The 13,652-nt window shown below is 36.7% G+C and overlaps 1 protein-coding gene across 8 annotated transcripts in view; it reads right to left on the bottom strand.

Moving 5' to 3' along the window:
* gigyf1a (GRB10 interacting GYF protein 1a) overlaps positions 1-13,652 on the bottom strand; it is a 54,046-nt gene continuing 40,394 nt past the window's right edge. For 5 of the 8 annotated variants that reach the window (XM_087260929.1, XM_087260925.1, XM_087260928.1 and 2 more), the window contains exons 20-27: positions 11,619-11,804; positions 11,359-11,531; positions 11,106-11,266; positions 10,560-10,723; positions 10,424-10,471; positions 10,178-10,322; positions 3,749-7,345; positions 1-1,580 (exon numbers count right to left, since the gene is read on the bottom strand). In XM_087260929.1, coding sequence (XP_087117055.1) covers positions 7,278-7,345; positions 10,178-10,322; positions 10,424-10,471; positions 10,560-10,723; positions 11,106-11,266; positions 11,359-11,531; positions 11,619-11,804 — 945 coding nt within the window. In that variant the 3' untranslated portion in view covers positions 1-1,580; positions 3,749-7,277. The remainder of the gene's footprint in view (positions 1,581-3,748; positions 7,346-10,177; positions 10,323-10,423; positions 10,472-10,559; positions 10,724-11,105; positions 11,267-11,358; positions 11,532-11,618; positions 11,805-13,652) is intronic. The other 3 variants (XM_087260927.1, XM_087260931.1, XM_087260932.1) reach the window with 1 other exon arrangement.

The following is a 13,652-nucleotide window of genomic DNA, read 5'->3' as shown; positions in this document are numbered from 1 at the left end:
TTCTTTATTCTTTAAGTATTTATTACTTTTCTTCAAACAAACCAGAAACCCCAAAAACTATTTACACCAGGAATATTCAAACATTATCGTCAAATGGTTTGTGACCTTTTTATACAGCAAATTTTAGAAGACATCCACCTAAGATATGTGACAAGTTCTCATTATGCAGTGCTGATTTACAGTGAGCCATTTCCAATTTAATTCAGCGGATGATTTTAACACGAACAAACGGCTTACTGCAGTACTTTTGCCATTCATACTGACTGAATCAATAAATATATGAAACGCGTATTTTGATCATCGTTAACATTTTAAAACATGAATTTTTGCATACCAGCAAAGACATTCGGCATCTAGTTTAATCTGACCTGCAAAATTACACAATTCTATTTATCTTAAAGGCATAGTACACCCAAAAATGAAAATGTTCACACCATTTACTCAGACTTAAATGGTTCTAAACTTTTATGAAATGCTTTTCTCTGTTCAACACAAAACAATATAACCTAAAGAATGTTGCAAAAAAACAGCCAGTGACATCAATAGTAGGAATTTTAAAAATACAATGGAAGTCAATGGCTGTAATTCAGTATATCTTCCTTTGTGTTCAAAAGTTTGGATGATGACAGAATTTACATTTTTGGGTGAACTGTCCCTTTAAGAGGGTGCTACCTTATACAGATAATGATATCAAATCACATCCCTTCTGATCTTTAGCTCAGTAAAGGCTGAAAGAGATGAGCAAAACTATTTCTGATCACCCACTTCTATTCTGAGATCAAAGACCAACAGACGTTCGACAACAAACTGCGACCCAGTAACTACTTTTGCTTCTCATATTGACAATACAAATCCAAAAAATGGTTGTTCTGATGGGCTGCATCATTGTGAATACTCATCCAGTCACACCCAAGGTCATTTGTAATGTTTTAATAATCATTTTGCAGGTTATTAATGTTTCAAGGGTTTCTTAAATAAAATCACACACTATTATGTCAGAGCTAGTCTCGCTGAATGTTAACACTTCTTTTGTTTACACGTCTTTAAGTGTGCCATCATAGGCAGAACTCAACTGTTAAGGCATGTCATAAAAGAGAGGAAGGGGGAAGGGACAACAAAAATAAAAAGAAACAAACAATCCTCAAAACCCAACAGAGAAAAGGAGAAGGGTTTGGATTATATACATTATTTACATGGCAGCCAGAATGAAGTGTAGTGGGATTGTGTTTGCCATGTCAGTATGTGTATAAGTAATCATTTCATCCTCAAATGTGTGTATGCAGGTGTATTTTAATGGTGTGTTTGTAAAGTGAACCCTGGCTGCGCTCCAGCAGAACTATGCTGTGCATGTTGGAGATCTCATAGTTCAGAGTTTCCAGCATTCGCAGTCCTCTCCTCTTCCTCTTAGTAGTCTGAATATGGAAACTGCAGCTCTCCTTGTCCTCATCGTGCGGTCTTCATTTCGTGTGCTGTCTGGATTCCACACCCTGGGACTTTCTTCTGAAGGCGGAGGACAGGAAATGAAGAGGAAATGGAGATGAAGCAGGAGAGCCTCCATCTTCATCTGGAACAGCAAAGATCTAATCAAAGCAGAAAAGAGGAAAAGGGATTAACACATTTTTTAGGGAAATCAGACTTTTGGGGGTGGGAAAGCAGATTTATTTTCTGCATTGGAGCTACTCCAATAAGGGTTGATGCGTCTTATAAACTTCCAAATGGGTCTGGTAATGATCATTTAAATGGTTGAAGACTTAACAAAAAAAAAAAGAATATATTTGATGAATATAAATGTAATTGTACATATGCAAGTACTGTATACACCGTAATGCATGGGTGCTCAAACTTAGTCCTGCATAGTTCAACTTCCTTCGACACACCAGCCAGAAAGTTTCTAGTATACCTAGTAAGTGCTCGATTAGCTGGTTCAGGTGTCTTTAATTGGAGTTGGAGCTAAACTCTGCAGTACAGCGGCCCTCCAGGACTGAGTTTAGGCACCCCTGTATTATTGTTTACAGCTTTGAAAGTAAAACTAAAAACTTGATAGAAACTCCTACAGATCTCTATTACTTTAGAACTCATTTGTTAAAATGCTTTTAAACCATTTGTATAGACCATAATTTATTTTACTGTTCACATACTGCAAAAAGTTTATATATAATTCATCCATGCAAAGATTTGCTTTATATTTTGATTATCCTGTAAATTTCTTTCAATTTTTTTGCAGCGTGTATAGCATTGTTGACTTCCTACTCCAGTCTAGGACTTTTTAAGGTCCTAAATTATGAAATTTAGATTTCTTTAGCTACCTATATACTATATAAACACAGTGTAAAATTATTATTTATTTATTATAGTTATTAATCTAACCATAAGAATAATTTCAGAAGGATCAAGTGACAATGAAACCAGAGTTGGGGGTAACACATTACAAATAACGCGAGTTACGTAATAATGGACCCTTTTCAAAAGACTGTTGCGAAGCGTTTAACAGTCATAATAATCTTAAATCCTTGAAAGTTTTTTAATATTATGATTTTTTTTAAACGTATGAACATTTATATGCAATTATTAATGTATTATATATCATCTTTGTGTCAAATTACAAAAACAAATAACTGCTTTATTGGGAGGTGTTTCTAATGCAGCGTCTATGGAGCTGAGAGTAAAACTGATGTTATTCTCTCCTCTGGCTGCCATCATCAGTCTCACACAATTGTTTTTTCTTTTTCTGAAAGTCTTGATAACGTCGTGGAGTTTTTCTTTTATCATTTCAGCAAATGTGGTTGTAAAAAAATTTGTTGTACTCTCCCATTCACTGCACTCTAAGTCTACCCAACTATGACGACTTCTACTACTGAGAAACAGAAATGTGAAAAGGGTCTATGTTACTTTTCTAATTAACGAGTAAAGTAACACATTACTTTTAAAAAAACAAGTAATAATATTTTAGGTAATTTTTTAAAAAATGTAAGTAACATTTAATTTAATTAATCAGCTTTTAAAAAATTAATTGCTGAACTAAAATTAGTCACAATATATCATGCAGTCAACCAAAGAGTGTGTTCGTTATTTTGAAAGTATCAAAGGAAAGGAAATGGGGATTGTCTCAATGGACAGTGATTTCACTTAACACAAATTGTACAAAAGTAGCAAACACATTGCTTTAAACTTTTAATAATCTGCATATATGGCATCTATAGCCCTGGGGTCAGGAAGTTCTCATATAACATGATCCTAAAATATATATTTGAATTTTTTTAACAGTGTGTTGTTAATTGCACAGCTCCTCTATTAAAAGAAGTAATAAAAAAACAAGTTCTGAAAGAGATCAAACCTCAGCCAAGTAATAAAATTAACACACATGTAACACATTACCATAAAAAGTAACCAAATAACGCAACTAGTTTTTTTAGAGAGTAACTCAATATTGAGCATTTGTAACGCATTACTTTAAAAAGTTACTTTCCCCAACACTGAAGATGAGTATAAATAAATGAAGAAATGGTGAGCATAAGCAACTTCTTTCAAAAACAATAAAAAAACTTAACAAGAAATAAGTTAACTAATTACCTAAAAGCATTGTTTAAATTGTGTTTTAAAAAATCTCAAACAGAACTTGGTGATATTTAAAAAAAAGACTGAAACAAATTAACCTAAAAGCAACTTGGCAACAGGGTTAGCAAAATATCAGTGAATGTCACAATATAAATGAACAATCATGAAGAAGTAAATAAATGGTGTTAATTACCAAACAGACGGTCTTGTAGCGCCTCAATCACTTCAAGCTAAAGGTGAACTTCAGCCATGTAGTCAGCAGGTGGTGGTAGAGCTGTATCTCCAATACCAGAGATTGAAAAAAAAAAAAAAAAAAAAAAAACTGTCCTCCAGTCTTTTTCTTTTCTTTTCTTTTTTTTTAAATAACAAGTCTCTTTTTCAGTCATCAATGAAATTCCAGTCCACAAAAAAAAAAAAAAAAAAAAAAAATTGTTGGCTAGCACCCTGAACCGAGCATTTAAGTCCTTTTTACATAACGGACAACACTGTTGAGCAAATCTGTTCTGAACCTCCACATTGTAACCAAGTTTGGAGGCAGTTTGTGTAGTCTTAAATATCAACATTGTTCAGTGAAAATCCTCCATGGGAAATTTCCAAGAATTTCTCCAAAAGAGTCTGAAACTTTCCCTTATCCGTCTCTGGTAAAGCTTGTGTTGTGACGTTTTCAAAAAGCATGAAAAACGGCCACCATAAGGAGAGCGAGTCTCATGCTAGGGTGTCAAAAACTCAAACGAGGCGTCCAGAAAGCGGACAATCTAGCATTGCGTCGGCGCTCTCCAAGCCCAAGAAAATTCCTCACAGTTTCGAGCAAATGAAAAGTGCATAGTGAGGGCATCAGGGCAGTGCTAGTCCCTTTATTATCTCTTAGAAGATAATGACCATGACACCGCAACCAGCCTCAGAGAGGAGGCAGAGGAAGAAAAAAAATAATAATACAAAATATAAAAAAATAAAACACGTTCACACAGTCCAAGGAATTATCTGGCAGATCTGAGGTCATCTATATGTTCTTCTGATCAACATCCAATACGTCCATCCAAAATAATCCACAAGCCAATAAAACGATTGGCTAAAGGGAATAAATGTTAAAGCATTCAATACATGCACTTTAGAGTACCAAGCGGTACATCTGTGCTATCTGATTTATGCCTTCTTTTCAGGTACACAGAACATTTCTTCTGTCTTGATGATCATTTTGATTCCATTGCAAAGAAAAGTAAACAAAAATATGGTCGCCTTAATGATTCTTTAAAAAAAAAAAAAAAAAAACACACACACACACACCCTGTTTGTAAGATAAAGGTACATGAAAAAATCTTTGATGTAATTCCGTTACTTGTGTTCCAGCGATCCAAGTTTGTTTCAGTCAGCAAGATACATAGGCTGCGCTCATATCCACATGCAAAGGAAGGGTTTGACGTCATGCCTTTTAAGTCCCCTACAAAATATTCAATCACCACAAAAATAAAAGGGGGAGAAAAAAAAAAATAAAGCACCCACAAATGTCTGTGCAGTCTGTAAACAACCAAAACTCCAGTATGGAATAGAATATCTCTTTTAAGTTCTTATTTTCATAGTCCAAGTCTGTATGAACAGGATTGTAGAGGCAGTGTGTTTTTGCGAACATATTTCCATCAAGAACGACTTTACGTTGATGTCCTCCTGCTGATTACGCATTTATATCCTGTGTTGAGCAACTCCATTTATACCATTACATATTTGGAATACATTCAACGCTTTAAGAAGGAAAAAAAAATAAGTACACAAATGCACTTCACATGGTGGCAACATAAAAAATAAAAAATAATAATAATAATTCCAGGGAAAGTTTTTCAAAACAAACAAAAAAGTAGCAGCCCCAAGTGCTCTTCCTTGTAGTCCAATACTTTGTTTATATTCATATATAATCATATATAACATTAAAAGAAAAAAATAAATCACCATCATTGTCATTGACAATGAACGAGTAACAAAATATACAAACATTTTGTGTGCACCGCTGAGTGCACTTGCACAGTTTGTTGCGATCGTTTTTTTTTTTTGTTTGTTTGTTTGTTTTTTTTCAGCCAGAAATAGAACCTCAGTCACTCGAGAGCAAGAGAGTGGACAGAAAGGCAATGTTAGGTCACATCCTCCAAATATCAAACATTTCTTTCATCCAAGCATCCCCAGGCTACAATAGAACTGTACAGAAATAGGCTCTTGGTTCGTAAGCATGGGAGGCATGTAGGGGCGGAGTCTTGCAAAAACCACGCCCCTTTTTCTAAAAAATAATGTCTCAATGGCAGCAATGAAGTCAAATCATTCGCCCTTTAGTTCTTAGGCACACATGTGGGGACAGAAAAAACACACACATACTTACACACACACACACACACACACACACACTCGTACCACAAGTAACCATTTCCTAAAAGTATAGAAGATTCAATTCTCTTCAACATCACACAAACAAAAACGATGATGCTAATGTTCTTAAACCTCACAGAGGCAAAGATGAGGCAGCGGAGGGCAGGGAAAGACATCTCTTGCGCTCCCTCCCGCCACAAAAACTAAGAGTGCTGGTTGGCGTAAAAATGGGCTAAAGCTTTTGTGTTTGAATCTAGAGGTCTTTCTTTGTTGGGGAATGAAGGGCTGGTGAAAGAGGATGTGTTGTGCCGTTGCCCCCCTCTCTCTCTGCCTTCCTTTCTTTCATTCATTCATTCGCTCACATACTGCACATTTACAAGAGGAGTAATACACACAGTTCCTCCTGTACGTAAGCATTCACACACTCGCCTTATAAAATACATAAAGAAAACAAAACAATTCACTCAGAATGACAAAAATGGCCTCTTTTGATCACACGTCCAAGTAAGCGATTTAAAAAAAAATACATTGTGCAGACTGGTATGTTTTTAAACGCACACACTCGTCTTTCTCGAACAAACATGCGCGTATAGACGCGTTCACGCACACACAGGCACACGATCACAAAAATATTCATCTCTATCATATCTAACACATTTTTTTTTTATATTTTTAACTTGCATTTTATGTAAGTGCAAATCTTCAAGTTTTATAATCAAAGGTTTTGTTTTTTATAATAGCTTTACGTTTTTTCATATAAACTTTATATATATATTTATGTATATAAAAAAAACAACAGTGTTTGTCTTTAAAGAGAGGATTTGTTTTTCTGATAATGTCTGAACTGAAACACGCAATGGTCCCCCAGTCGCCACCGTTTTACTCCCAGTACAAACTCCAGTTCTGATTCAACACACACACACACACACACACACACACACACACACACACACACACAGTATATGTATGTGGTAATATTTCTGAAGCCATACCACATAAATATACACAAGAAATCTTCTCGGAGAAGAAAAAAAAGGAAACAAAAAAACTATTCAAATTACATCTTAATAAAGTGCATTAGTCTGAGTGTAAGGTGCTTAATGCTGTAAGTGCCAGAACTTTATCACCCCCCGTCCCCCAAACACACACACACACACACATACACACACACAAAAATAAATTCACACCTGTTCCCTTCCCTGTTGAATTACATTCTTCTATTCCCAGCGCAAAAACCCACCCACCCCTGAACTGATACCTTACGCCTGGCTTATGCCCAGTCCCTCCCCCTCTAAGCAGTGCACATTCGACTTGCGGAGTCTGATTAGGTGGACCCGCGGGATTAAAGGCCTCGTGTAGCTATTGCTGTGGATTCAGTAATCCTCCACCATCTCCATCTCGTTCAGACCATACCGATCAGGGCCACCATGGAATGAGTACCCTAAACACAGACAGAGAAAGACGAAGACATTTTTAATACAGTAGCTGGTGATAATCATTTAAGAGCTCCAATCATGCTCCTAAAGCCCTGCTCATACTGAGTACGTTTACATGGAGACCAATTTATTCTATTAATAATTCAATAACGACAATACTCTGATTAAGAGTCTGCCATGTAAACAGCGATTTTAGTTTGATTTAATCAGTTTCTGTCATAATCGAACTTAACAGAAATGGAATTAAGACGTGGATTATGCCACTTTTAGTCACATTATTGAAGTCCAATACAGACATGTAAACATTGCAATCAAAATTTGACTGTCGTGTAAAATTTTTACTGCATTTTGTAGCAGGATATTCCATACACACACGGCTGTTTGACACTATTCTCTGCACCCACCGGGTCAGTAAAGGACCACAGACACACACACACACACACACACACCGTGAAATGCTCTTTTTTTCCCCTGTGGGGTTCATACGTGCTTCCAATATCTCATTCGTCAAGGGGGCATGCATGAAATGTTCCAGACTAAAAATAAAAGTGCCAAACTGCAGTTAAAGTTGACAAACAAAAAAAAGAAACGCACAAAACTTCATGAAACTCTGATTCAAATATCACAGTTTCAAGATATTGTGATTACTGCTCTGAAATATATTCTTTTTAAATGTCTGGGTAAAAAACAAGAACTTTTTCCGCTTTGGACACAATGTCTGCATTCAAAATTGCAAACTTCCATGCTATATAGAACGCTAAAAAAAGTATGCAAGCCAAGTAGTATGTACAAATTCATAAAAATCGATTAACAGCATGCGAGAATGACCTACTACTTCTGGCGAGATTCTGAAGTGAGCATCTGACGGATGCTATTTAATCCCATGATGCACCATGAAAGAAATCATGAATGGGAGTGAAGCGGGTGTTTAAAGTGATCATAATAAAATAGCGGATGTAGTACGACCGAACTTCATTCATACTACTCGCATTCATACTGTATAGAACATACTTTTTTTTATTGGTCGAGTAGTAAAATTCAAATGTAGTTCCTACTGAGTAGTAGGTGATTTCGGACACAGCCAAAATATTTTATTTTGAGAAACATGGGCTAAGGCAACGTTTACAAGAAATGATAAAGCCAATGTTTTTCCCTTGCATTATGAAAAATTGTCAAGTCTACATGACAATGCACCAAAAACAATCAGCATTTGCACATATCTGCAAAAACAGCTGAAAACACATGCAAGCTAGTACTTTGCTCAGTCACCTTGTCTGTAAACTATCTGCATGCTGCTGGAAGTTTGGCACTTGTGCTGATGTATAATTTTCTTTGTGCGTTTAAGATGCATCTCCAGTTTTGCTTCTTATGTGAAATAAATCCACATTTTGCTGATGAAACTCTTGAGCAACAACACTACCGCATACTCTGCCGTTGTTGTGTGTGTTTGCTTACGTTTGCATTTAATCTACACTCCCCTTAAGAGCTACCATGCTTGCACAAGATGTCATCTCTTTCAAAGATTTCTTTTTTCAGGAATTTACACGGACACAAAAAACAGCATTTTCAAAAACTTCCATTTTAAAACCAGTTTTCTGAAGTCATGTAAAAACACAGGCACAATAAGTAGAAAAAGCTTCCCGTTTCTGTGAGGTTTCAGCTCAAAATACATCACGTATCATTTTGCTATATCATTAATGCCTCTTTTGGGTGAAACTTTTTGCCTGCTGTTCTTTGAATTTGCACATACTGTGATTCTTGGCTAATCTACACTACCTGGCAAAAGTTTTGTTGTTGATCCCAGTTGTAAGACAAACAAATAATAACTTGACTTCTAGCTGATCATTTGGAAAGGTGGCAGAATGTAGATTTTTCCTATGAATCATCTGTTAAACTGCATCCTAATCATCACAAATACTGCAGAAGACCTATTGGAATCAGCATGAAAATCTGTCAAGTTTGATGAAGAAAAAAACATGGTTTGGGGTTACATTCAGTATGAGGGCGTGTGAGAGACCTGCAGAGTGGATGGCAACATCAACAGCCTGCCATTACATTACAAACCACAGGAGAGGCCAAATTCTTCAGCCAGATAGCGCTCCTCATACTTCAGCCTCCACATTCCTCAAAGCAAAGAAGGTCAAGGTGCTCCAGGAATGGCCAGCTCAGTCACCAGAAATGAACATTATTGAGCATGTCTGGGTTAAGATGGAGGAAGCATTGAATATGAATCCAAAGAATCTTGATGAACTCTGGGAATCCTGCAAAAACGATTTCTTTGCCATTCCAGATGACCATATTAATAAATAATTAGAGTCAATGGAGAGATGTATGGATGCAGTCGTCCGAGATCATAGGAGTAATACACAATATTCATTCTTTTTCCACTGCACCATGACTTTATATTCTATACTGTACATTATTTCTGTTAAGTGACAAGACTTTCATGGTATGACCATTTTTATTTTGGGTAAAATAAGCGTCATCTAGAGGCCTTTACATTTTATATAAGCCACTTCTGATACCAAATGATCATCTAGAAGTCAAGTTACTATTTGTTGTTCCTAAAACTTAGATAGGCGATAAGACTTTTGTCAGGTAGTGTATTCTTTTATATATTCTCATATCACATAGAACGAAAGTAATCATATTCAGATGCACATCAGTATTTGTTTGCTCTGCTAAATTAAACCAGATCATTAGAGTCATCTGTTAAGGAATATATTGATTATGCTACATGGTGATTTTGATTTACTAGAAAGAACCAGCTCACAGCAGTCATTTGTCTATGAATCACACTACTATGGTCATATACACAAGAAATTAAGCAAAATTACCTAAGATGCTAGGGTCAGAGTGCAGCATCGTGGGCTGTTTCTTCTTCAGCTTTGCTGCCTGATCATAGACACCACTGCCCTTCCCAGAATGCACTGCCTGAAACATAGACTGCAGGGCACTGGGGTTCATTCCTCGCACAGAATCCTTGAGTGTGAGAATAAGAAAAGCAGAAAAAGCTGGATGAATAACAAATAGGCTCATGGTGGGAAATTTACACCATAATCAACGAAGAGTTCTTCTCATACCTGCAGAGGAAAGTTGTTCATGCTAAGCCCAGCCATCTCTTTGGAGAGCTATAAGGGAAAAGCAAGCAATGAGTCATTTCTAGTAGGAAAACACTACACAGTAAAGAGTTTGCGTCTTCCTGTCACACACACACACCTGCTGCTGCTGTCTCTGGTGGTTAGCTTTCTGTTTGGCACGGCGCTCCAGGAACTGTCTGGCGAATTCTTTGGCTTCGACAGTGTCGCCCAGGTAGGAGCAGATAAAGTTCAACACCTCATACGGGGACTCCAAATCCTTCAGGTATGCCACAATGATGGGCACTGAGAACACAAACACACAAAACACATTTCAGCGCATTCTGACAGAGGCAAACATGGTCTAAGCAGAAACAATAAAGACAAGACGCTGTGCAAAAACTTTTTCTGTCCTTGATCTATAATATACTAATCTATTAGCCAATCACACATGTGGGTGTTAACTTCAGAGTCTACAATCCGCCATGTCTTTTCAAATGGTGTGTTTACATGAGACGGTTCATATGAAGTGTATTACTTCTAAATGGTTACGTTTATGTAAAAATCATGAGATCCTCCTGAGAGAAAAGAAAAAAATAAAAAAAAAAGAGGCAGATCCCTTTATTACAAAGCAACCGTAAGGAGAGAAGGCCTGATGCGTGTAAACCCTGAAAGTGAGACATCTTACCATCCTGGGAGGAGGACGAGTTATTGGCGGAGGTGTTGAGCGCATGCAGCATCTGTTCACACCAGGTGGTGAAGCCGTCCTGAGACTTCATCCCCTGCAGGAGCTTCAGCAGCCGATCCTCCTCCTCAGTGCGTTTACGGCCCCTCATCATGTACTGTTCGCTGAAGAAACACACACATAAGCCGTTCAGCTCTGGCATGAGCCACTGAAAACCCTATTCTAGTCATCTCTTGGCATGTGGTTTTGGGTTTACCTGAGCGAAGGGCTGCTGCGGCTGTTCTTCAGGCCCATGTTGTTACGAAGAGCACTCTGGTTCTTGAGGGCCTCATCCCAGACGCCCATTCCTCCTCCAGAGGAGCTGCCACTGCTTCCCACCTTTCCATCCAAAGATCCAGCTGCGCCCCACAGTGAAGAGGCATCGCTCCACTGCAGAGCGGGACATTCATAATAAATGTTTTTTTCCTTTTTGCAGGACTGAACATCAGTGCATGTGTGTATGTATGTGTGTCTTACCCTCTGCTGCTGGACTCTGTGCTGTTGTTTGTGCATTCTGTCAGCCTCCTGCTGGACATCCAGGAGGTTGAGGGGCTTGGACTGCTTTCCCAGTCCAGAGATGGGTCCTGAACTCCAGCTCGACCCGGAGCCAGAGGAGCCCTGACGGGGAGCCTGCTGGAGCAACTTCATCAGCAAATCCTGTTGCTTGGGAAAAGATGTGAAGAAAACAATTACAAAAAAAAAATAAATAAATTATATATATATATATATATATATATATATATATATATATATATATATATATATATATATATATTTATAAAAAATATAACAACCACTGACAGGATTTTCACACGATTTTAATGCAATTAAAATATTGTTGTTTTTTTAGACGTTAGAATCGGTAGTTTTAGTTTTTAGGATATCTATAAGCCAGTGTGCTCAAAAAGACTGAAAAAAAAACTTGTAAAGCTTGCAGTTTTTCGCCTTAATGGATCAACGGTTTTATTCACGCCACTTCTTTAGTCAGTTTCGCATCAAATCTGACCAATCAAATGCTCTCTAGTGTCCGACATGTCCCGCCCCCTTCAAGATGCTTTATGTTTGATCCACTAGAGCTCAAATCCTCTCCCTGGCAGAGTGGAGATAAATCAAAGGGGAGGATCTACACTACGTCCCACCCTCTCTTCATGTTTTGGTTAAGACCAAAATATTGAATAAAAAAATGCACCTTTCAAAGCACGCACTTCACAAGCCCTTGTGAAGACACTTTTTGTCTGCATCAGATTATGAATGATGATACAATCACAGGAAAAGTAAATGTGGATTGTGACCCTGAACATATGTTGCACAGATATATTTTTACCTTAGTATGGGCAAAAAATATATATATTTTCTTTTATGGCAAAAACAATTAGAATATTAAGATATTGAGAATATTAAGAATAGAAAGATTATGTTCTATGAAAACATTTTGTAAATTTTCCTATTAGGGATGCTCATTTCGGTTAATTTTGCCAATTGACAACCGCCGCTCCTTAATCGAACATTAACTGTTAACCGGTCAGATTAATATTAAATTATTATTTAAATAATAATAATAAAAAATTGATGTGTCTATTTTGTGTCTGAAACATTAAATATTGCATTTTAAAACACTGATTTATGTTAGCATGAGAACATATTGACAACAAAACATAACAGAGCATCTTCAGGCACCTGCAGTGTTTCTAACGTCATAGAAAAACAGAATAAACTACATAAAAGGAATACACAAAACACATACAAAAGAATAATATAAATAGGCCTGCCCAAGATATTTTCACTTAAATGACAAATTACAAAACGAAAACACTGACTGAATCCTTTGTAAGAACCGGCATAAAGGCTTTTTTTTTTTAATCACATGTTTTTTGTCTTCCGTCAAATAAAAATAGCAGGCTACCTCTAATCGATCACTCCACAGAAAATATGCATTTAATTATTGATCCGCTGTTATTCTTGTATCACAAAACCTTTTTACATTTTTAATAGAAATCATTATTTTAAAGATCTCGGTTCGTGTGCGCGAGCTGCGTGTGATGAAAGACAATGACAGCTTAATTGCTTAATTATTCAGCTTTCATGATGTGGCATATAATTCAACATATTTAAAAAATGATAACTTTTGTATGATAACTTTAACTTTTAATTTTATAAACTAATGATTAGCTTAGCTGACAATAATACTAAGATTTGCTGCAAATCAATTCCCATACTATCAAACCTCCTTTGCAGAATGTTAAACAGCATATTTTACAGTGACAAAATACAATATATGAAATTGCCAAGCTTTTTTTTCTCTTCTCCTAAAGGCTAAAAAAACATGTAAAAGTAGATATTTTAAAGCACAGCAAAAGTACATGACTTGGTGTTCAGCAAATGCTTCTGAAAGCTGTGACTGCAATAGGGTGTGTGTTGAAGGACTTTCAATTTGTCAGTAACCTGGGTCAAGTGCTTCCGGTTAACTGTATGTCATTACAAAATCAGCATGTTTAAGGTCTGTTTTCTTTA

This window comes from Danio rerio, chromosome 7, assembly GCF_052040795.2.
Source record: "Danio rerio strain M-AB ecotype USA chromosome 7, GRCz13ab, whole genome shotgun sequence".
NCBI lineage: Eukaryota > Metazoa > Chordata > Actinopteri > Cypriniformes > Danionidae > Danio > Danio rerio.
The sequence above is the reverse complement of the archived record's forward strand: the minus strand, read 5'-3'. Positions and strand labels throughout refer to the sequence as shown.